General features: G+C 41.5%; 1 protein-coding gene across 1 annotated transcript in view; it reads left to right on the top strand.

Moving 5' to 3' along the window:
- Positions 1–25,385, top strand: part of nrxn3b (neurexin 3b) — a 324,175-nt gene that overhangs the window by 235,067 nt on the left and 63,723 nt on the right. The window contains exon 19 of the mRNA XM_032543642.1: positions 16,814–16,995. Coding sequence (XP_032399533.1) covers positions 16,814–16,995 — 182 coding nt within the window. The remainder of the gene's footprint in view (positions 1–16,813; positions 16,996–25,385) is intronic.

The raw sequence follows: 25,385 nt of genomic DNA, 5'->3' as shown, positions 1-25,385 counted from the left end.
AAAAAAGATTAAGCCAAAAGCAAGACATCGAAAACCATTTGAACCTTTGAGTCATGTTAGAACTCTGAACTAGGAAGGTCAGATTTAAAAGGACCACCTTGATGTGAGAATGGCTGTCATTGGTGTGCGTCAATAGGAATAATTTAATCAGTGTGCGTGTAACTTCCACATCCTGCATCAACTAAGGCTAAGCTTAATTTAGTAAAAAAAAAATAAATAATAATTACAAATCAAATAAAAGTTCAACAAAAGCATCACAAACTAGTCACCACTTCATTGTGGGTAGTCCTTTTACAGCTTCCCTGGTAGTCTATATTCATGACCTTCCACTTCCGGGATTGGGTAGTCAGATTGTGCACAAGATGAGAAAGGCTTCGATAAAAGGCATTTTTGAAATGCAAACAAGAATTAAGCCGGTTAAAGCTGTCGAGAGACATTTTGAAGAAGAGTGTAGTTTTCTTACTTTTTTCCTCATATTTTACATAAATGGTTGGGGCAGATCACATTGACACGTTGAACAGCCTTGCCACTGTATGTAATACAGAACATATGCCCTTTGTCCGTTACACCAGACAGGAGAATATAACTGTATTGCCTCGGCCATCTACATACAAAGCAATCCAAATATACAGTGCATAAAGTTTCGGCAGAAAAGCTCAAATGTATGTATCGCTCTTCTTGCATAGTTTGTGCTGCTATTTATGCCTCCCTTGGCACTGTCAAACACATCCTTATCAGTATTCATATTCAACACCATAGTAAAATCAAGTCAGATCCAGATAGGCTCTGTGCGACTGTAGCACCTGTTGCCCTATTGGCTCAGCCTGCGGATTGATGTCTTCCCTTTGATGAAACAAAAGCTCATGTCTAGACTATACAATGGGCCCCATCACCTTGCCTTTCTACTGCTACATATTTAAAGTGTGTAGGTCACTGAGCATCTACATTTTTTTCTTCTTTATCACAGAAATGGATTGCTTGCCTATAGGTAGGTCTCCATATGACACAAGCATTGATTTGTTTAAATGAGCTTGACTCCCCAGGGTGGTGGAATAAATTTCTCAATTTGGTGTTGCACTGAGATCATTTTTGGGGGGGTTCCATGCTTTGTGCCAATGTATTTTTCCAGGGTAAGGAGAGAAAAGACCTGTTAAATGAAGACATGCCAAAATATATTTGAATGACGCATTCTTGGCTCCTGTTTTGTCAAAAGTGGCTCAGGCTTTCTTTCTTTCCTGTGCATTTGCTCATTTTCATGCGTACCATATGAGCCAAAATGTGTGCGTGCCTGGGCTGACGGATTAAAATAAGCTTTGTACAGTGGTTTTGCCTATAGTCTTCGTCCCCGCTACCCATGCCACTGCAACAATTCCCCCATCCATTTGACTCACACAGTGGCAGATTTCCTTTGCCTTTCATGAGCTGTTGAAAGCCTCAGTTGCTTGCTTTAAATTTCTCGTCAGTTCAGCTAAGTACATCTTCAAAGGCAGCAACTGGGGCCGCCTGGTGTAGGTAAGGTATATGAGTTATAGGAATGAAAGATTGAGAGAGGAAGAAGAAGAAGAAGAGTTGAAAAAGAGAGAGACAGAGGGGAAAAATACACTTGGCAGCTTAGCTTCAAGGTATACACCTACTTACTCACTTGGAATCTGCACACCAGAAAAAGGTAGGCACACACTCTTATCCACACACACACACACACACTGTGGTCACTTAATAGAGGTATATGATTAAGTAATATCTCTTATTCAGCTTACTCAACTAGTGCTCAGTCCAGGAAATAAGACATTTCACTGAAAGCTAAGAAAGACAGCTTGATTTCCTCTAAGACATTTTGTTGTGCTAGCACATTCCTGGGAACTTTCTTCTTCCTCAGGGCACGATACAGTATCTATTTAATCCATTTGAATTGACTGAACAAAAGTAGCCTACACCCAATATCACAAGACAAATTAACAACTCTTTTATCTGGCATCATGAGGGTTTTGAGACAAATAATTGTTACCATAGGCCATACGAGGGATGGGAAAGTAAAGGTTTTCAAAAACTTGAACATCTACAGGACACACTTACAGTTTCAGCACATCCAAACAGCTCACACACAGAAAAACAGCAGCAACATGGAGAGCTATTTTGGCTTAGCCTTTAATTAGGCCGACACTAAGACACACTGAGAGGCCAGCCTGTTCCATCCTGCTGCCCTCCAAACTCCCCCAGGCCCTCTCAACCTCACTCCGGGCAAATTCAGCTAAGCCTTGGCCACTGATCAGCATACACATCCACACACACTTTCACATAAGCTCACTTCATACTCCCAGGCACACATGCAGATGTGCGCAATCTCCTCAAACACGTGCTTACTTGGCGTCTTTGTCTCGTCCTCAGTGAGACCCCTGCCTATCTCCAATCCATAATTCTCGCTTAAGTATTCCGTTAATTACAGCTTTCAAAAAGAACCCTTTACCCCTTGTCTGTCCCTTTCTGCCCCTCTCATCGATTGCAACTCCTCTTGTTTATTAGTAGATAGGCTGCGTGGCAGTGGCCTTTTAAGAATCTATCTCTGTTGCTACCTCCCTTTTGATAAAGAATTGGAAACCGATAACAGGAGAGGTGGTGCAGGACCGACCTCTCCATGGCTTTGTGGCTAAATGGCCAAAAAGAGATGGATTGGAGCTCCGTCGCCAATTTTTTTCTGCCGTGGCTTGAGTCACTGCTTTGTTTTGTCTCAGGCTCAATGTCCTTGGAGCAGGGGATAAAGCTACTGGCAAAACAGCGGCAAGGTAGCTGGTCAATGGTGGAGGAAGAGGAAAAGAATGGGGAGGAGAGGGTGGAGGTGAATTGAAGACAGGGAGGGCATTAATTATATGGTTGACACATTCAATAGAGTGCTGAAGTCAAACCACCTGCCGGAGGGAATTGGAAAACAGCAACTACAGAGTGCCATTCCAATATCGAATCCTAGTTGCAGTGATAAAGACTGCCTCGGTCATAGTGTGCTATCTAGCTAGTACTGTGTCTTTGTGTGTGTGATTTTGAGACCAAGAAAAGGAGTGAGAAAAGACTATATATAGTATATAGTGAGATTAGTGTTTATGTGATCTTAAATAGTATAAATACATGCTAGGTATATTCAGAGTAAAGGAAAACCTATCTTGGAACTATTTTGGTGGACACATTTCCCACCCCCTGAAACTGTATTTTTTGCTCGACAGAATTGGCGTCTGGACTGTCTGGTCCTGGCTGTATCTTGGTACCCTTGCCTTAATAACCTAACAGCAAATAGTTACTGTGACTGAAATGTGAAGCTTTGGTTAGTGTAGCTTGTTTCTTATGATTTGTAAAATGGTCTAACAATGGCAAATGTTAAGTGTTTGTGATCATGAGCCCCAATAATGATTTCCAAAAATGGTGTGTTACGTTCTAATCAATCATCAGTAGTACAGTAAAACCCATATTTAAGACAGCCAAACATAAGCCAACGGATGTAGCAGCCACAAGGGTGTACTAGGCCACTACTGTTCGCCATTCACCTTCCGTTGAAGTAAATTACTTCTGGTCTCCATTAATTCAACAATATGTGAAAAACTGCATAGATTTGACATGTTTGTGGTAGTTTATACTGGATGGATGAACACCATTATTCCACAACGTATTCTCTCGTTCTGTACTTCAATAATAGTGGTGGATATCTCTGTCCAACACCTTAGTCCAACGTTATTTATTCGGTTGAGATCTGCTGACTGCGTAGGCCAAAATGTATAATTGATACCATTTTCATATGTGTCGCCTTTTGTCCTGTGTGAAAGCATCTGTGTTCTTTAGATTTCTCTCAGCTATTTCGTTTTTTTCTATATTTGTCACGAGTCCGTCTGCGCCATATGTAGGATGGAATAATTATACTGTACATTACTTGACCTAACCTGTGTACTTGCAGAATGCATCAGACTTGCACTTCTCATTGATTTCCGCCTGAAGTGTCACCTGTTGTTTTCCAGCGCCCAACCTCAGTCACTCAAAGTCAACTTGTCAAAGACCTTTAAATAAAAACTCTCACCTCCTTCTGCCTGGAATAATACAGCTGGTTACAGAGGCACACTTGGTTGTGCACACGGGTGAAGCCCCGCAGAGAGATGTTTTGTCTACAATCTCATAGTCCCGCTTTGCCAGAACTTCCTCCAGCAGCGCTGCAGAGGAGAGTCTGGCTAGTCCACACAGCATTCCGGGATGGGAGAAAAATGTGCTCTGGTTTATTGCCATTTGCTTTAAAAGACCCGGTGCGCTGCAAAATAGCCTCGGGAAGGAACTTTGTTGTTCCGTTTTGGTGGAACATGTGTATGTTCAAAAGTTGCTTTAGTCGTGCAACAGAAAGACCAGATTGGACAGATAGTCTAGCTAGCTGTCTGGATTTACCCTGCAGAGATCTGAGGAGCAGTTAACAATAGTCCTCAAAAATCCACCGGAGTTTAGAGTGCCAACTCAAAGAAAGTGGAAGGTCCAGCCGAAAAGAGGTGCATCCGGCGGAATTTCCGACAGCACAGGAGCAATCCTCGAAGTGGACCGTCGTGGATAAAGACTACTGAATGTTGCTCTGCTGAGCACTATTGTGTAATAGTAAAAAAAGAAATAGTTTCCGTAAAAGAATGCCAACACTTAACTGTGTACCTTAAAGGTTGCACTGCATGGCACTCTGAAATAAGAGCTACCTCGTCAAAACCAATCACTTCATCAAGGTTGCCATTTATGGCAGGCCTGTTGTTCTGTAAGTGAGCGCTGCCTTGAATGTAACTGTGGAATTGAAGTCCTTGGCTCGGAGGAAGGCGGCTGAGTAAACTTCTGAAAAGTACAAACTTGATTGAGTTTTTTTTTTTGCAGTCTCACGCTCCAGCCTGCACTCTGTATGTGTGTGTTTTTTTGAGCTTGTGAGTGAGCGTTCAGTAAGTGTAGGAGGTGCATTGCAATACACATAAGTATTTCTGTCTGTCATTAGCGAGGAGGAACTGCTTGTGAGCTAATCAGTGAGACGTAAAGGTGCTTGATGTCGGTAGGGTTGGAGACAATATCAGGTTTGTCACAGACATTGGTCGCTAGGATGTGGGGTTGCTATGCCAACCGCAGGCACAGCTGGTGTAGCTTTGGAGAAGACAATGAAGCTGTGTTTCAGCGGGCAATCATCAAATTCAGACAAGCAAGGCACCGAGCAAACAAAAAAAGGGTCACCAGCCATGTTTATTTACAGTTTGATTTTGTTTTTCAAAAAAAGAAATCTGTATTGTCAGCTTGGTTGTTGTTTGTTCTCCCCTATGATGAAGAACCATTACAGTAAATATTAGGTTCAAGTACTTTTCTATTTGATGTTGTCAAAAATCAAAGAGAAGATTATCCCTGCTTTATATAGTAGACCGTACGTCCAGCTCTCTAATCCATATTTTTCAAAAAATCGGGTGGGCATCTGAGAGAGATTCTCAAGTTGTTATATAAAAAGAGTCTACCTGTAGTTGAAAGACAAAGCTGACATGTCTGTAGAAATAATGATTTGACAGGGCCGACATAGAAAAGTTAAGATCGCCATCTCCTTCAACTTAAAACATTTTGTTTGTAGCTGTCAGCTTCCATTTAAAACGGCGCTTTCTGTATGTGAGGGCCGACTATAAGCAGAAGTGCCACCTTAATTATCACTTCCCACATTTGCAGACTTTCTGTTGAAGCCAGCTGAGGAGGAGAGAGAGGCAAAGAAGTTACTGAGCTGTCTCTGTCATCAGAGCTTAAAAATAACACCAGCTACCTTCTGTCGAGCAAATATTTGAGCTGGTTGTTGGTGTGGCAAAGGTGGCAGCCAGTTTGACGGATAGTCAATCCATCTTGACTTATTACATTCTGTACACAACCAGGCCAACAAACCGAACTAGCAAAATCCATTTGCTGCTGTGGTTTGTTGACATCTTGTGAAAAATAACCTGCTGCACTATCTGCTTCACTGGAAGAGCATGCTCTTTATTCAGCCCACACACTTCAACACAGGACCTTTATCATTCTATAGTAAATAATAAATAAAAAATAAGCCTATATACAGTTATGTTCAGAATAATAGCAGTGTGTTTAAAAAGTGAATAATGCTCAAAATCCTTACAATAGCTTTTAATTCCGTAATATCAATGCATTGGGAACACCGCACATTCAATTTTTGATGTCACCCCACAAGTGTTCTATGGGATAGAGGTCTGGGGATTGGGCTGGCCGCTCCATAACATCAATCTTGTTTACCCAAAAATAACAATTTTGCTCTCATCAGCCCACAGAATGTTGCACCATTTCTCCTTTGGCCAGTCAATATGTCCTTTGGCAAATTTCAACCTATTCAGTACATGTCTTTTTCCAGAAATGGGACTTTGCAGGTGGGCTTCTAGCTGATAGCTTTGCTTCACATAGCCTTCTTCTGATCAGAACAGTACTCACAGGTAACTTTAAGTCTTCTTGGATTTTCCTCAAGCTCGTTTTCCCCCACGTCGTTAAGGCGTTGGATGCCATTTCAAGGCTTTTGATATCATTTTAGGCTTAGCAGCCTATCATTTTCTACACTTCTTTATATTTGTTCCCTTCTCCAATCAACTTTTTAATCAAAGTCCGTTGTTCCTCAGAGCAATGTCTGAGTATTTCCGTGTCAAATGCTCTATAACCAGCATGCACTACATTTGCTTCCTTCCTTCCTTACATATGGGCCATAATTGACACCGGTTTCTTCACAGAATCAATCACCTCACTAATTGAACACAACACTGCTATTATTTTGAACATGCCCCTTTCAATTACAGATTCAATTACACAGGATGAGCAGCATTCATGTCATGACTGTTGGGTGTGTTGGTTTTTTATGACTCTACTTTTTATGACTCTAAGGTGCAATGTGGAGTTTTCTTGTGTACAAATATGTATTTACATTTAGCAGTAAATGCATAATTCTAACTCTTCAACCAATACCCAGAGGTCTTACAAACATGTTTTACCTTGTAAATATTTCTGATAAATTATGCATTTTTACTATTTGCATGATTTTTATCTATGAGTACTTTTATCACATATACCAGCACTTATTGCTATATAATGTGTGAATTTCTATTTCATGAATTTCTAGTTGCTAGAACGGCCATCATTGACTTTTTAACCTTTACCACCCCTCTGTGTGTGTGAGCACCTACGATAGGATACGGTTTTTTTTTCAAACCACACTTTTTCTATGTAAAAAATGTTATTTCAATTTTTAAAGGCCTGTGTGCACCCCTACTGGGTTCTCACATGCTTGTGCATACAGATAATCCTGTGGTCCCATGGCAGTCTGGATCTTGAATCCCATTCTCCCAGGTGAAGGGGCAATTTCTTTTGGATTCCTCCTCTGGCCCAAATTGGTCTTATCAATACCAATAAAAGAGTGGAATGTTTGGCCTCCAGAAATGTGTGGACACTGGGTTTTTTCTTTACTTTTAATGGATCTCTTGTGTTCTGTGATCCTATCTTTTGGTTGACTTTCAATTTCACCCATGATTGGATGAGCAAAGCTTGTTGTGTTCCTTGTGACTTTGCAGCTGACGCAATTTCCACATTCATTGACATCCCCAGTTGGAAAGGACATCGCACAAACCAAAGCCAATTTTGTAATGTAGTGTTTGTACATTCTTTCGCAACTCTTTGGTCCAAAAAAAGGCAAGTTTGTAAAAAGTTCAGAATGAGTAAATGTGACCAACTTGGGTTTGAGTCATAAAGGCCTTGGGATGAGATCAGTGGCTGAGGTTGTTGTGTTGCATTTGTGCATGAGACGGGGGAGAGGGAGAGACAGAGACAGACTGGCAGACAGTGAGGAGCAGAGGAGTTCTGGGCTCTCCTCGAAGCCTTGGCAAAGGCAGACAGGCTGCACTATCCTCCGGGGATGATTCAATTATAAATGATGCTTCCTTTCGGACCCATCTTGGAATCCCGTATTCTTTAGGAGATCTTCACTTAATCCTCAGCAGGGTTTGGTGTGGCCCGTCTCTGAAGTGATATGCCTCACACACATTGTGTGTCATGCATTATGAATGATGGGAAGGAGACACTCATGTCCTAATTTTGCCCAGAGCAGTGTGAACATCAACACTAGAACTGACAGAATACTAATTTTCACCATAGAAAGGAGCAGGATTGAGTCAGGAGCTTCAGTGTCCCAAACATTTGTGTGTGTTTATGCCATCTTAAGCTGACGTATCTCCACCTTTGCTGCCCATGTACTGTATGTCTGTCTGTCTGTCTCTTCCTCTTCCACCCTCTATCCTTCTTCCCTTTCATCTCTGTGCAAAGTCTCTCTCCCCTTTCTAAACATTCTACTGGTGGCAGCGTGCAGCATTAAAGTCAGCAGACAGGTCTTCTTTGTAGCCTAGAGTGCTGCGTGGATCTCAGCTGCAAACCTAATCACCCCCCTCGGCCTCCTCCCCCAGCTTCTGAATCCTCTTCAGAACCCCTTCCCTCTTTCTCATCCTCTTCCTTTTCCAACCAGAGAGAATAGGAGCTGACATCTCCAGAGAACCGAGAAAAAAACAACAACATTTAAAGCCCTTCCTCTCTGTCCGCTCGCCGTTATAACAGAGAAGAGTGTCAGTTATGCAGCAGGAGGGGAGACAGAGAAGGGAAGGGGAGGGAGGAAGAGAAGGGTGAGACAGACTATTCGAGTTTCGCCGTAATGAGGGGAGAGTTGTTATGGCTCACCTTCTGCTGTTCTAGTCTCTGTGTGTGTGTGTGTGTGTGTGTGTGTGTGTGTGTGTGTGTGCGTGTGCGTGAATATTTTCACTTGTGTACTCACGTTTGCGCCTTCGCAGTGTTACATGAAGCTGAAGTGAGGGTACATGACTGCTTTGTTAATGGGTGTCTGTGAGTCGATCTTCCTGTTCTTCTGTAGCAATCTGAGGATGACTCGACATGCCTGTGAGTAGGAACCAATGTTTCTCCGATAGGAGATGAGGGAATAAATATCTAAGGCTCAGGATCTACAGTTGCAAAAAGTGACTACTCTCCCTCCCCACATCCCCCCACTTTTGCCTCAGCAACTTGATACAGATGGCAAATCAAGCTGTTCATCATGGAAGTATGTCAAGTATGTCCTCAGCCAGTGAAGGGTGATAAGAGATAAGAACTTTTTTTGATTGAGTCATCTCACCGTGTGCTGCGTCGCTGGAAGTCATTGCACCTTAAGTGTTTTTGAGCCCAATCCAATTACATACATTATACATTTATTTCAAGCTACGTGGAAGAATTGTTGTGGAAGACAATAATCCTTTAACAATTGGCTAGTTCATTATGCTAGCTAGGATAGTCCCAATGATAATATTAAAGCAAGGGATGCATATTATGTTCCTAACAGGAGCAGTGGTGGTTAGGCATAAACCATGGGAAAAGGTTGGCAAATAGCATCCTGTGGGCCAGGGAGTGCACTGAGTTGGGCGACCTCACATAATTCCCAATTTCAACCAGAGTTGAGATCTAATTAATCTGAATAAACAAAACACCTGTGTGGGTGTGCAGAATCGTTCATAGACCTTACTATAAATAAGATGAGTTTTTATTGGTACCCAGAAAGTAAATTCATGTTTTGCTGCAGAACAAGACAGAAATATGTACAGATAAATATAGAAGTAAAAAAGAAAATAGAGGTTTCTGTATTAGATTGTATTAGTTTTAGCTAGGCGTAACTAATACACTGGCAACTGAGTGTTCAGTAGGTTACACCATTATAACCATTAGTTGATAAATCAGTTGGTCAATCAACAAAATCCTTTTTGATAAGACATAAGGTGTTTTCTACCTATGTTTGACATTTCACAGATGAACCATATAAAGCTATAATGAAAGGTTTTTGGTTGCAGCCCTTCATACCAGCACAGTATGTTCTTTCTGATGTGCCGCCTGTTGACATTGGTTGTTTCCCGTCACCTGCACACCGTCTGCACTGGCACCAACAACCGACTCCAACCAAACTGTCAGCACTAAATCTTACTTCAGCAGAGAGGCTTTAGCTTCTCTTGGCATTGCTGGGCAACTGTAGCACAAATACAACTACTGTAGTATTTGACTGCTCAATCCCAGCGAGTGGAGCTGCAGCCCAGCGGCTCAGACTTTATCATCCTGGCTACCGGTGCTGCTCTGCAGCCCGAGCAGCAGCAGCTACCTGAACCTCTGTCTTGCTTTTTGCTAGTGCTAGTGGGTTCTGGCTCATAAAGTTAGAATATGACTCTGACAAAATGTTATACAATGTAGAGTAACCCGTACAATCCTCTGTGCGCACTGTGCAGACAAGGAAATAACTTTCTAAGCTATAATCACAGGCTGTGTTGTGGTATTGCATAGCTTTCTGCAAACTTTTGACATTTGTTTAAGTTTACAAATAAAGGTTCCCTTCCAGCAATCATACCTGATACAAAATCATTCCATACATATACATTTTCATAACAATAGGGTGAAAATATTACTGTTTAAAATATCAATTTTGCAAAGGGTCAATCTTGGTGACAAACGATAAATAAATGTGTTCCCATTCCCAATTCTGTCAGTATTTCACAGCATATTTGCCTGCACATATATCATAATACGACTCAGGCGTCTTTTACTTTTCACTAGGTCCGCTCTGTCCATGCCGTCTGTTTTTTTCACACTTCCATTAGCCCTGGTTTTTGGCGCGTGAATCCATGCAGTGTGGTATTGCTTCAGCTTATTATAACGGGGAAACAGACAATGTAAATCATTCAAGGCTGGCTGTTTTCTTTACATAGCCATCCTTTACAACACACTGCCCTTCATCAATCATATTCTGCATGTTGTTCAGCGTTGCTGATGAAAGATGGGACACATGGCCTCCATGTGTTTTGACAATGTATTGACACAAATACACACACACAATGTGCATTGTGTACTTGTATGCCATAGGAATACATTAGATTATTACATCCAACAGCACACATGCACAAACATAGACATCTGTAGCACTTTAGCCATTTGCTGTAAACTTGCTTCTGGCAGCTGATTGAGGATAGAAGGAGAGTGAGCGAGAGAGCACTCAATCATCTGTCTCGCCCCTCTTTCTATCCCGGGGGATGGAGGCAACAGTTGGAAGTATGAATTATAAAATGATAAGAGGTTGTAAAATGGAGATAAATCCCGGTGATTACACAGCTCAGTATCTCACAATTCGATTCCTCTGTCAATGATTCTTTATTGTGGTTGTGTGAAGGACGGCAAGCCTAATAATTCCCCTCGTATGAAGCACGGCAGGAGAAAGCATTCTGATGATAGAGTTGCAATTACATTTTGCATCTCACTTTCAGGATTTTTTTAAAGGCTTTTCTTTCTTTTCCTCATTCTCTGATGGCAGAGAATTCGACCACATCAAACCGTGTTTGTCTTCTACTTCCATCCCCTGGGGTGCCAGAGCTGCAGAAAGCCCAAGAGATAACAAGGGGAAGGACATAAAAGCACATAAACAACACACACCAAGGAGAAAGGAGAGGGCGTGTGTGCGCTTGTAAATGTGTGTGTATGAGTTAAAGACTCGTACATGTCTATGCAGGTGACTTTGAGCGTGCGTGTGTGCATGCATACTCACACAGAGAGTTAGAGTTTAGTGCATTTACCCAGACTGCACTTCTGTGCCTCGTGGGCTAGCTGGCAGTGGCATCTTTTTCTTTTTGGCTGGCCTTACACACATGCACGTACAGTTACATGCACACGCACGCATACACACACAGCACCTCATCCAACTTACACTAGAATAAAAAAAGAACTTTTGACCGCCGCGTCCCTGCAGCCTGTGCAGTTGGACAGCCAGTAACAGTCATTTGCTGTAGGTCCTCATTCAGCTCCCTCTAAACAGAGGGTTTTATCACAGCATGGTGTGAAGCCTTAATACAACCAATTACCCAGTTCTAACAGATGTGCGCCATGGCAGCTGCTCTACTCTTTTGCTCTTATAGATAGCATTATTGCCTAGTGCACTTTAAATAATTATGTGAAAGATGAGGGAAGACATTGTGCAAACATGCCCGTAAATAATCTATGTAAATGTTTTTCATGTTTGTTTTTTTAATCATCATACTGTACGCTGAGCTGGAACAGAGGCTCAAGAGGAAATCTTGTTTGCTCCACTCAGATTTTTCCCGCTGGCCAAGTCTATTGAAACTGGTGACCTTCCGTCATTCCTGGCTCTGTGTGAAAATACCATCCTACTCCTTTTTGTTTTTTTTATTTCCTCTAGTTGGGTAATGTCACGTGGCGGCCTGAAGGACAGGACATGGTTCTGTTGCGCAGACAGGTGTCCTGACCTTCTGTCTGCACTCCCACGCCTCAGGGGACCTCTGTGAAATAGAGGCCAAGGCTTTGACCTAGTCTCTCATCTACAGTTTGTCTCTAAACTGAGCTACACTGCAGATGCATGAATCACAACTTTTCAGCCTCATATGGAGGTATTTTGTTTTTATTTTATTGTCCGCCATCAAAGAATAATCAAAATAAAACAATGTTGCTCATTTTTATTCAGAGGGCTCCCCATTTCCTCTCCCTTCACTCGCAAATCAATAGAGCACCCATATGCTACAATTAGATTGTAAATGGCCTCCCTCCAATACCCACTGGCCATGGCAAGATCGCATTATTCACGTATGGAGATGAAAGTCCCCTCTGATCCACCAAAATAACATCTTGTGCGGTAATCTGTTAGTAGATTTGATTCCTTTGATGATATTTCCCCTGTAGTTGGCTTTTCACCAGGGCATGCTAGCTGTGAAAGGCATGCATGTCGGATGTTTAATTTTCTGCTGTTCTGATGGCAGTTACTTAGTCCATCTGTAAAAGAATGCCATGGATGACCATGAGAGCAGATGAAAAGTCTACAGCAAAGTACAAGAAAAGAAAGGGACACAGAAAGGAATCAAAACAGAAAACCTTGAAGAGGTTGTTCACATTTTCCGGCACCGATGCCAATACTGTGACAATACTTTTTTCAATATCAATTTTTATTCCTTAGGTATTGAAATTGGGTATTGAATGACAAGGCATTTTTTGATACTCTGTACTTAAGAGGCAGTTTGGTCAGTGCCTAAAAGGTACTAATTTAATTCAATTCAATCTCATGTATAGTGTAAAATCATAACGGACGTTATCTCAAGACACTTTAAAGATATAGTAATTCTAGATCACATTTGATGATTTACAAGGACCTAACAATTAGATCCACCGGCAACACAGCAACTACAATAATGCCTATCTATAATAAATATAGAAATATGACTCTTAATAATTATAGCAGCATGTAAGCAACAAAAAAAGCTGTCCAAGCCCAATACTTTGGCACACTCTGTTACAGAGATCCGTCTTCTTTAAAGGTTGTATTAGCCTACTCAATGAGCCAAGTTATTTCCCAGACAATGAAAGACATTATTTTCTCTTGCACTCTTGCCCTTTAAATTACATGCGCATTTTAAAAGGTTTTTGCCAAAGAACTAATGTGAGATCTCCTTGCTAATGTAGAGTACGCGCTGCTGGAAAACCGTGAAAGCAATATGTGTTGGTATATTGAATTATAATGAAGAAAAGCTCCTGCCTGTTTTTGTTTGTTTGTTTTTTTTCTCATTTTTGCATTCTGTTTTCAGTTTAACAGATTTTTATTACTGTTTCAAAAAAAAAATCTTGAAAAATCTATTATTTATTATTATTAACAGTTTTTGGCAGGTTAATGCCCAAGTAGGTGTTATTTGAAGTAAATGGAGTAGCCATGCTACAATATGCTGGCACAATTCAAATATGTCATTGCTCACCCTTTCTATCTAATTAGTTTCCGTGCAACATCTGTGAAATTGAATTATATTCATGCTCCTTATATCCACTTGAGTGGAAAAAGCCCTCTCGCCTGGTGAAGCCCTTATGCTATGAAGGGAAGTTATTCAGATAAAAGTCTTGACCTCGGGAGTTCAGCCTAGCTTCAACAATTCTTCATATCCTTTCAGTTACTAACAATTCATTTAGTTATTTTTCTCAGTTGAAATCAAGATTTAAAGGTCCCATGACATGGTGCCCTTTGGATGCTTTTATATAGACCTTAGTGGTCCCCTAATGCTGTATCTGAAGTCTCTTTTATATAGACCTTAGTGGTCCCCTAATGCTGTATCTGTAGTATATTTCCCAAAATTCAGCCTTGGTGCAGAATTACAGCCACAAGAGCCAGTCCCACAATGAGCCTTCCTTAGTATGTGCCATTTCTGAGCCTGTAGCTTTTGAGGAAGAGAGGTTGTTTTGTTTTTTGGTGGGGGGGGGTTGTGACCTTGACCAACTGCCACTTTTCTTGTTTGAAAGCCATGATGTCTCTCACACATGTGTGGGCCAAATTCTCAGGGCGGGCAGAGCAGAGAAAGGGGAGGTAACCTTGCCCCTGATGACCTCCATAACGGTCAAGATTCCAGATTGCCCATCTGAGCTTTCATTTTGCTTGCAGAGATGGATACCCAGTGCTCGGTTTACACCTATCGCCATTTCTAGCCACTGGGGGACCAAAGGCCGGCTGGGGGAACTTATATTAATATTACAAAACCTTCATAAAGTGAAATTTGCATGCCATCGGACCTTTTAACATGAGTTTTAGAAATGACTCTTTACACAAAACGAATGCATGAATTGCTATGCAGTGGACTTCCTCTCTGTGTGGAAATACAGCCGGTGCAGTCTGGACCCAGCAGGTTTTTTTAGAGAAATGTACTACACTTCGGCATTCTTGGGTTCTCTCTCTTCTCTGTACTTGTGCAGATCATCACCCACTTGTGTGATTGCGTGTGAGAAGGCATCGTGTTTGTACACTTCTATACTTCACAGTGTGCATTTGTGTCTCCGTCAGCCTGCCCGTGTGTGCATCATTTGCCACGCGTTTGGCTGGCTGTGTGTGTTTCATGCCGAACATTGTCTTTTTGAAACACTAAGCAAATCTCCTCAATGTGATAATTGGCTCCCCGGGGTGCTTGTATCTTTGCTGCTCATCATCGTCATCCCCTCCAGAAATAAAGAGAGAGCGTGTTAGATGAGATAGGCGAAGTTTGCTGGGGAAACTGATCCCAAGTCTGCCTGAACTCTTTTTGGCAAGAAGAAACTTTGAGGCAATGAGACATCGGGGGCCAGATCCGGTGCAACCTGGCTGCAGGCTGCTATCTGGTGTCTTCACGGCACCGGGGCCTTGTTTTGTCATCCATGATAAATGATGCAAAACATCAGCTTCAATTGCTGCAATGTCATTGAGAACAATGGGGAGATTTGATTGTTTCTCTTCAGGAAAAAAACACTGAAATCTCAAAGGGAGTTGCCTGTGTTAAACCAGCCATGTTGGGTTATTAGTTACAAGAAGTGAAGCAGTTGTTTGAGGCTTGGGATGCTTCACTTGTTTAGGTGTTTTTCATGTCACATAGACGACCTTAGTCGGTGGTTTGCATTGCTGGCACCTGAGCTGTGTAAAATGCAGAGCTGTTTGTGCGCCCGAAGGCAAATAGAGACACTCATCTGGTCGATAGAGTCTCTCCCTCTTTCTTACTCCCTCTCATCCATATGTTGTTGCAGTCTCCAGGGTATTGTGGACCACATAGCAGATTGTTGGCCGCTTCGTAGGGGAAACAGTAAGACAGCTGGGCACCCATCACAAGGCCAAACAGATGTTCAGGTGACTTAGAGAGGAAGTGAATGAAAAAGAGAGGAACAAAGGGGGGGGCGGGGGGGATATTAGGATGCAGAGGGAGATTGGGAGGCAGAAAAAAAATGAATTTGAAATGAGACTTCATTAGCAATCCCCTGTCAGCCTCTGAGGTGGGCCAAATGCTTTCTACTATCCTTAGGACACAGGAGTCTTTTTCGTCTCCCATATTGATTTGCCCGCTAGTCTATCTGCTGTAGGTCTAATGCCTTTGATCTCTTGATTATCTTTTTCCGAAATGTGGACGAGGTGCCTAAGCGGCTCAAGGATTCAGTGCTTTAATTCTGACGCACCTTAGGGAACATTCAGAAGTTAGAATGGAATCCTGCCCTGCAACCAAAAAATGAAACTTTTATCTTCTTTTTTTTCTGCTCCACGTGATAATAGAAAAAGGAGATCCACAAACAATTTTCACAGAGCCCGTGTCTCAGGGCCAAGCTTGATCCAATCAGAGCCTCTAATCTGACAGAAATCTGCATAGTGGCAGATGTAATGTCAAAAATCTCCATTTTGTTAAGCTTCTCTACCCCCACTGGTACCAAGGCCCTTTTTTTCTATACTGCATTTGTCAAATTAGACCAGACGAAGGTTCTTCGATTTCTCGCCCCAAACCCCTTCTCTTCTTTCTTGTGCCAGCCTTTGTTCTTTGGTTGCAGGTCTCATATATAATACATGAGGATTAGGAGACTTATCCGGTTCTGGCCATACTGGCTGTTATTCCCTGGAAAGGGGCTATATTTAAGAGTTGGATAGGTCATAGATGGTGCCAGGGGAGCTGATGACTTCTACCCAAAAGGTGGTGGCGGCTGAATACCATTAAAAACCTAAAATAGAACTCAACACAATTACATTGTAGCAGTGGCAAAGTAGCTGTAAAGGAATTACTGCCGACTTAGCCCTTAATGGAGGTTTGGGTCTAGTTTTGTCTTGTTGCTGACGACACTGTGCTCCCTAGTGTCTAGTTACAGTATGTTTGAACATCGCCAAAAAAAGAATTTTACCCTTTACTCTTTTTATCTGTCTCTATTTCTACTAGAATAAATCTAATCCCTGCCCTTTTTGCTTCTTGTGTTTCCACAGCTGGCACCACCTATATCTTTGGGAAAGGAGGGGGTTTGATCACATACACATGGCCCAATAATGAGAGGCCTAGCACACGGACGGACCGGCTGGCGGTGGGCTTTAGCACCACCATCAAAGACGGCATCCTCGTCCGCATCGACAGCGCCCCACGTCTGGGTGACTACATCATGCTCCACATCGTAAGTACTCACGTTTAACACCTTAATATGGCAGTCACTATACTGAAGTCATTTTTATTTAGATTTAGGCTAAACATCGGGTTCAAGCTCATTAGGAACAATTACATATCTAATTTAGCTCCTATACAATACATTTATAAACCTACGCTGTTGTTATTGTTGTCCAGAAGCACTTATATGTTTCTAGTATTACAACCAATTTGTTGACCACAAACACCTGTGAGTCGTTGGTCAAGGTTTACATATTGCAGTCTTCAGGCCATATTCAGCCCATCATGCTCAAACTGAATTATACAAACGGTGCAGATCCATAAAAGAAAAAAAAATACACATAACTTACCACTCTGCTCCAAGTCTCTGCTTACCATCCTCTTCCAGAATAAACCTACTTCTCCAACACATTCAAACTGACTCCCAGCATGAATAATGGATGTGGCCTCCCCATACATATGCAGCCTGTTCCCACGAGTTGGCATTCTTGGCCAGTCGATGGTGCATCCATGCAGCATCTTAATAATCTCACTTTGAGACCTTGTGTTAGACTTGTTTACATAAGCATTAAGTATTTAAATGATCATCAACAGGAGCTGATGAATGCAGAGCGTCAAATCAGTGCAATTGGGGGGATGTGGAGGCAGCTGTGCTGGGGGTGGGGGGCTGGCAAGTTGCTGCTGACGCCATGTGAAAAAAGATGTCGTGATGAGGAGGAGCTACAGTTGCTAAAGCAGATTGAAAGTCTTTTTCTTCTTAAAGAGCTCCCCTCATCTCCTGAGTGCCGGCCATGTGGTGCAGAAAAGCAGCCATCTGCTCTGCAAAGATGAGGGCCAACAACAAGCAGTTTGGAGCTGCCTTTACAGTATGCAGAGATAAAGTGAAGGGGTGTGTGTGTGTGTGTGTGTGTGTGTGTGTGTGTGTGTGTGTGTGTGTGTGTGTGTGTGTGTGTGTGTGTGTGTGTGTGTGTGTGTGTGTGTGTGTGTGTGTGTGGATGAGAGAGGAAGTGGAATGGCGTGGATAGAGAGAAAATGATGAAGATGTAAAGTAGCAATGTGGGGAGACGCCTTTCTGCATCCCTAACCGACTGAGTAATTGCAGTAACCCCTAAAGGAAGGAAAAGAAATGCATTTTTAATTTTGCTTTTTTAGATATCACAGCACAGCTAGCCAGGCAGGGTATCTCTTATAATTTGGCTGTGAGTCCTTGGGCGGGCCAATCTCTTGACGCTAATGAATGTATTAATAGCAAAAAGCCAATTCATTCAGAGAAGCAGCATGTTGTAAAAAACTGTGTTGTTCTGCATGGGTACCATTGCACTGCTGATATTTTGCATGATTTATTAGCAGCCATGGGTGTACAAACAAAGTGGGTTTCATTTAATATTAACAGGGATGGTACCCTTAAACTATAAAATACTTTGCAAACGTCACAATACTCCAAGGCTCCACTTTGCCCACAACTACACTGTTATTGAACCAAAACCAAATGAAGAAAGAGAAGGTAACGGTAAATAATTAATAAGACGTTGAGTGAAGATTTAGCTGTGAGACTGGTAGATTTGGTTACATCTTGAGGAAATTAAACCACTGCTTGACCTCACTTATAATTTGTTTGTTGTTGTTATCTGGATAATGCATTATCATCGGGCTACGTTATTCTTCATGTCTGTAGTTGTGGGAATATTGAATCCATTGGGAGGTTACCGCAGTACAGGTATTGTATTCACAGTTAAAACAACTTTGCTGTTTCTACAAGTTTTATGTATGGCATAAAAGTAGCAGATATTTCAGACTTGACCGAAATGTCATTAGATAATAACTCCTAATGACAGACGTCAGGTCTTCGCTGTCAGCGCTTTGCATTTAGTAATGAGTCTGGAAGTAAAGGTTAAACGAATTATGCCTGTCAATTCTGGATATATGTCTAACCAAAGGTCTTATCAGGCCCAGGGCCATTACCTTAGCCTTTGTAATTATTAGGTCACTACTGGAGAATCAGCACACCAAAGTGTAAAATAGAATTATAGACACAATAGGCACCCTATAACATTTCGATAGCTGAGTATAATGCATGGTAGAGTCAGCATAAGTGTGTGTGTGTGTGTATATGTATGTGTGTATGTATACACACTTTATATATACTTTATATATACTTTGTATGTCATGCTTCCAGTTTATCCTGACAGAAAAAGGGCATACATTGCATTTTCTCTTCCCAGAGCGCAGAGAGAAACAGACATTTTGAGGCAGAACCTAATCACTGATTCCCTCCTTAGTCTCCCTGTCTTTTTTGTTGCTTTCTTCATTATCTCCTCTCCCTCCTCTCCGTTTTCTGATTAGCTTACGGCTTGTTTGGCAATCATGAATTAAAATGCTGATTGTAGTGTTTACATTTTAACTGCTAAACACAACTGCATGCTTGGTTTGAAATCTGAGGGGCAATTTGGGGTAATTTGCAGAGGTGAGCACGCCATTTTTGCCATCGCTGGTGTTTCATTTACGAGTTCATTCCATTTCTGAGCTTCAATGCAGCGCGTAAAAACTGACGAGGACATCTTGTGTTTCATGTTGCACATAGTTAAAAGATAATCTGAATGCAATGTGAAGATAACAAACCAAGGTGTTTGTTTAAAGTGGGTCAAAAGGGGTTGTCACAACGCCGCAGGTAACGTGTGTTTGTGAGATATGTACATTTTTGTGAGTGAGTGAGTGAGTGAGTGTAAGATTAAATCCATGACAGAAAGACTCTTAAGCTGTGGGCTAGATGTGCGAGATGTGATTCACACAGTTTCTCACCAGGGACTGCGCATGACTGCAGGTGAAGATAACCCAAGATATACACACAAATAGAGGAATCCTTCAGAATCTTATCTCTACTACCTCATGCAGGACAGATAACGATGCAAACTTAAAGAAACTGTACTGCTTAAAAGACATTACAGTAACCTTATTGCAATTAAAGATCTGCTGGTGATAGTGAATTTTATTGAAGGTACATTTTTGATCACAAAATTGTCTGAATATCAAAGGTCCCATATTGTAAATAGTGAGATATACATGTCTTTATTGATTATCAAGAAAGCAGATCGAGGTGCTGTATTATTATTTTTAAAGTTATTCCATTAAGAAATGCACACAGCTTGTAATCATCATAAGTCCCGCCCCTCCTCCGAGAGACCTTTGGTTCCGTAAATTTCCCATTCATTTCTCCCATTCATGTTTGGGAAAATCTGTATATAAAGAGTTTTAGACCATGCCTTAGGCTAACCAGCAACCACGGGACTCATAAACATACAACATATCTTTTCGAGTGAAAAAAACAAACAGAAAATCCCCAAAAACTCAAAGAAAGACTTTGTACATATTTTCATTATCGAACGAAGGAACTACTCATCCCATAATCCACCACTCCACCACTGAATAAAGGAAGCTAACGTTTGTTAACGATTTTATAGCTTCTACTATATATATACTAATAGAAATTGCATTGTATTTTCACTTCCGCTGTGGGCGGGACTGTTGAGCTCTATTTACAGTGCTGTTACGGTCGTTCCTCGGCTGCAATGACGTTTGTGTGAAGCCGAGAGCTAAGATGTGGAAGAACTGGAAACACTGACACATCAGAGTAGTTTCAGTAAGGGGGCTTAAAGAGACAGGCACTAAAACAGGGTGTTTCAGACAGAGTGTGAATACAGGTATATTCAGACATGATTATGTATAAAAATTAAGTATTTTTAAAAATTAAAGCATGTATGTAATGTAAGCATGTACATGTTCTAGTAGCAACCCAAAATACAAGTATGAACTTGAAAATGAGCATGATATTTTATTTCTTGGAAGACGCAATATTGTGTCTGAGGTGTCATCCTTTTTTTTTATCACCAGTTGCCTGAAAATCTGAAGGTAGAAACGACGATGACATGCAACCAAAGTCCTGGCCTGTGTTTAATTACAGGACACGGCAGTAACACTATGTGTACCTCAGCCACCAGAAAGACTCTATATTAAACCCTTTAGCATGGTTCTGAACACTACAGTCTGAAATAGCGCGAGGTGAGGACGAGCTATAGTCTGGTCCATCACGGCTCCAGTGAGCCCAGATGAACTCACTTCTGTGGAGGACGTAGTAGGTGATAAGTTGCAGTCAGGTTAAGCTGAAATTGCGAATGCTCCATCGTCTTTCATGTCTGGCCTCTCTCATGGTTTGTAATTGGGGGGGGGGTGACTGCAAGACACCTGACAAGATAAAGCCTCTGCAAGTATTGCAACACATTCTCTGTTAACAGGTAAAAGTGCAAGTCATTACATTGAAAACTCCAATTGTCAGTTTTTGGATAACCTGACATTTAAATCCTTAAAAACAGAGCTTGAACTCTAAACCTTTCTCGTTTGTAATAGCTAGTTTTTAGTTGTTGCTTTTGACATTTCAGTCTTAATTATGAAATATGAATTTAAAGTTGTGCTTTAAATTTCCCTTGGAAAGTAGCCACTTATTTATGGTATGTGTTTAAGATATGCTGATGATAGTACAGAAGTCTTCAAAACTTCAAAACCAAATAGGTGGACAGATGCTCCAGATGTGTTGAACATGCTTTATCCAATTTTCCGTCACCCTAACATACTGTACATTGCACGCATACATACAGTAATGCATGTATATTTTAATGTATTAATGCAGGAGTGCAGATGCATAATTCATACAGTTCTTCACTCACTCTCCCTATCCATCCATCAGCTGCTTCTTTGTCTAAATATGTTTACCTCCCTTTCTCTCCCACTCCTTCTCCCTCTGACAGACGTAATGTAAGATGTTTGATGTGTACCTGTGTGCATCAGCGTGTATGTGGCCAGCAATGTGTTGCCTCTATCGAGTTACCCTACCTCGGCAGGGAAAGATAGATATTATCGCAGTTATGGCTCATGGCCTCTGATAACATTACAGCTTCTTATTTGAGTTTGTATTTCCTTACCTCCCACGTTTGATTCCCCCCACGGAAATAAAGAGCTGGGAAAATCTACCTTGCAGCTGTTTTCCCAACTAGTTGCATGCAGTACATGCAGTCAGCATTTTTTTAACTTCGTTGATAACTGTTTATCTGAAGCTGAGAGTTATTTTTATCTTTGCTGCGTTATCATTACGATTTTCCAGGTGATAAAACAAGCCACATTACTTCATCTCACGGCTGTGTGTTAAACTAATAACTAAATTGTAATTATCATTACAAGAATATTATTGGTGGGTGGTGCATAGGTTGTGTGTGTTTGTGTGTGTGTTAAACCTTTACATGCTACAGTAGGTATGTGCAGCTGTGAAACGCTATATGATCAGAAAGGATCATTCATGGTTGTTTTTTATTTTGGATTTTAAGGTTGCTTTTGGTCTGCAATTGGTTTCAAACGTTGAACAAATTTGATTAGACAGACGGTACAAAATTAGCTTGACAAGTAGTTCAATGTAATGCTTTTTTTTCTTTTCATGATTGCTAATCTAAAGGTGGCTTTGGCACTTTTAGAAATTAGATCATCTTGCCTGTAATCAGTGGTGGTAAAATGTTTTTCTGGTCATGGCCAGATGAACCTGTTGGGGGGGCCTCAGGGCAAAACGTTTGCCCTGGTTGTGCAGGCTGGCTCACTGTCACACTGTCATGGCTTCCTGGGACACTTTGAATAGAAGAGAGCCATTGGTAATGTTATTAGTAACACCTTTTCCTACTATGACAAGTCAAAATGTCTGTACTGGATTAATTTTTGTGTAAGCTAAAATTAATTGAATTGTACGTAGGGCTGGGCAAAATATCGCTGTTATTTCGATAGACTGGATATGGTCTTTCATTTTGGATATTTTGATATCATATGACACAAGTGTTGTGTTTTCCTGGTTTTAAAGGCTGCATTACAGTAAAACGATGAACTTACCAGACTGTTATAGCTGTTCTATTATATGCTTATACCCACTTAGTCATTATATCTACATTACTGATGATTATTTATCCGAATCTTATTTTGCAAATATTTTGTGAATGCACCAGTGGTCAACCCTGTAATATTGATATTGAGGTATTTGGTCAAAAGAATCGTGATGTTTAATTTTCTCCATTCCGGATTGCAATGTAACCCCACAGGACGGATTTGCACTGTTAATGTGTCTAAATACATTATGGAGACACGGAGAAGTTGCCATTGACCTGCCGTTCTTTTGTGTACAACTCCAAATGGTCATTGCGGACCCGATGGTCTGCAAGGCGCAGTGTATCAGCCAAATTTGTAGCTGTTCCACAACTAGCCACAACTTCAGCCTATCTGTATCCAAAGATGACGTCTATGAAAGCTGCGTGAAGTTTAGCTCGACATTTCGTTGGGCACAATTCGGAAAGGTGCAATTTAAAATCTACAGTTCCGCTTTCTGTACTCCAAAACAACAAACTCCGCAGTACTCCTCCCTTTTGGCTCGCGTTCCACACTACCACCTTCTTCCCATAATGTAGGCAGACACCTGTAATAACAATCTGAGCCTGTCAGTGGAATAAAACAGCACTTTTAGTGGACATACATTGAAGGTGCGCATTTACCCCATAGGATTACATTGCAGCTCAGTTTGTGTCTGCTGCTTACACAGTTCTCGCTAAATACTGAACCAATTTAGGCACTTAGACACAAATGCATGGGAAAATAGGGTCCAGGTTAAAAATACTGAAATTCCCTTTTTAGAGCGTCAGTTTCTGCTTTGCATGGTTGTAATCTAGATGTGTGTAGTGCCTACTAGTGGGGAAAAAGACATGAATTTAAGTTTGACTTGCGTTTTAAAAGGTGTTTGTGTTGTTATTTTCACTACCTTGATGGTTCTCTTGTAAGATTATGGATACATTGCACTAATATAATTTTACTTGTAACCACCTTACTCATTTTCCCAATGTTAAAAGTTTGTTGTATTTAATCTTTGTCATAAAGTAACCCCAAGAAAAGTTTTTTTTTAAGGAAATCTTCATTCTCACGTAAAAAGAGTGAGCTTACACTTTCTAGGCAAAGGGTATGAATATTACAGAAAAGAAAGGGGAAAAACGTCTGTGCTCCTGTGTTAAAGCATCACGTTTGTGAGACACTATATAATCAAGGACAGTTGTTGAGAATGTAGTGCCATTAATAATTAACAAGTTAGACAGGCACCTTGGCTTTTGCAGAAAACAGAGAAAAAAAGATCCTCGGACACACCTAAATGAACATTACACCGAAAGCCTTTTTGCTTCTTGTATCGTCTCGTACAGCATGCATGGATACACAAAAACATATGTAACACAAGCGCTCGCAGTCTTTAGTTCTCCCTCTCTCGCTCTAATATAAGCCCGCCCACACTCTCACTCTCACATATTCCTTCACTCTCTCTACTACGACCATGTACATATCTAAACACACATAACAAACACACATACCCTTCCACTGGCTGCTTCAACAAATTCTCACACCGCGGTACACTGGCACTGACACTCCAAACCTGATACTAGGGCTCTTCAGGGACATCTGCCTGTCAGTCATCCATGTCAACCAAAGGCGGGGGGGAAACAGCTTACACACACACACACACACACACACACACACCTATGCACACACACGTCCGTAGAGCAACAGCAAGTAATAACCGCTCAAGTTGGACAAACACAGTGACATTATTACAATGTACCCATGTGGTCCTCGGCCTTAGCCGCAGCCTCAGCGATTTATATTTCATGGATTAAGATGAAAAATTCAATGAGGAACAGCAGTGTGCCTCTCTCTCCCTACTTTGCTCTCTGACAGCTAGCCACCCCCTCTGGGGGTTGCTCGTGTTTTCACAGCTTCATGGTAGGACATGAATCCCATTCTCACAGTGATGAAGAGACAGAAAGAGAAGATGAAAGAGACAGAGAGGAGAGCATCGTGTACATACAGAAGTAGAACAAATACAAGCGGCTGAATGAAGGAAAAAAAGCTGGGGGGGGGGATAAGAAGAGGTAGGAGGAAAGGAGTTTGGGGGGAGATGGAGAGATGTGGGTATTATAGAATTCAGAGCAGGATCAGAGACAAACTTGGCTCAGAAAGGTCTCAGCACATTGACTGTGAATTCAAAATTCTGTCTCACTCTGATGCAACGTCTCCTCCCTCCCCGCTACCAGCTTTCCCCCTCTTATCTCTCACTCCTTCTTATCTCGCTCTCTCTGCTACACTGCCTCAGCATTATTGTTTTCATACTAACCGCTAGATTGGGTGCTGGTAGCTGATCGGTCAGTTGGTTTGAATTCAGCTGCAGTGCGAAAAACCCCTCTCTAGTAAAGCTCCAGGTAGAGGCTGAGGTTATACCCACAGAGGTGTGGACAGAATGTGGCCATTTTAGTGGCGGCCATTTTAAATGCAGGAATCTGTCAC

Source organism: Etheostoma spectabile, chromosome 18 (genome assembly GCF_008692095.1).
Source record: "Etheostoma spectabile isolate EspeVRDwgs_2016 chromosome 18, UIUC_Espe_1.0, whole genome shotgun sequence".
NCBI lineage: Eukaryota > Metazoa > Chordata > Actinopteri > Perciformes > Percidae > Etheostoma > Etheostoma spectabile.
This window is presented reverse-complemented; position numbering and strand designations above follow the sequence as displayed.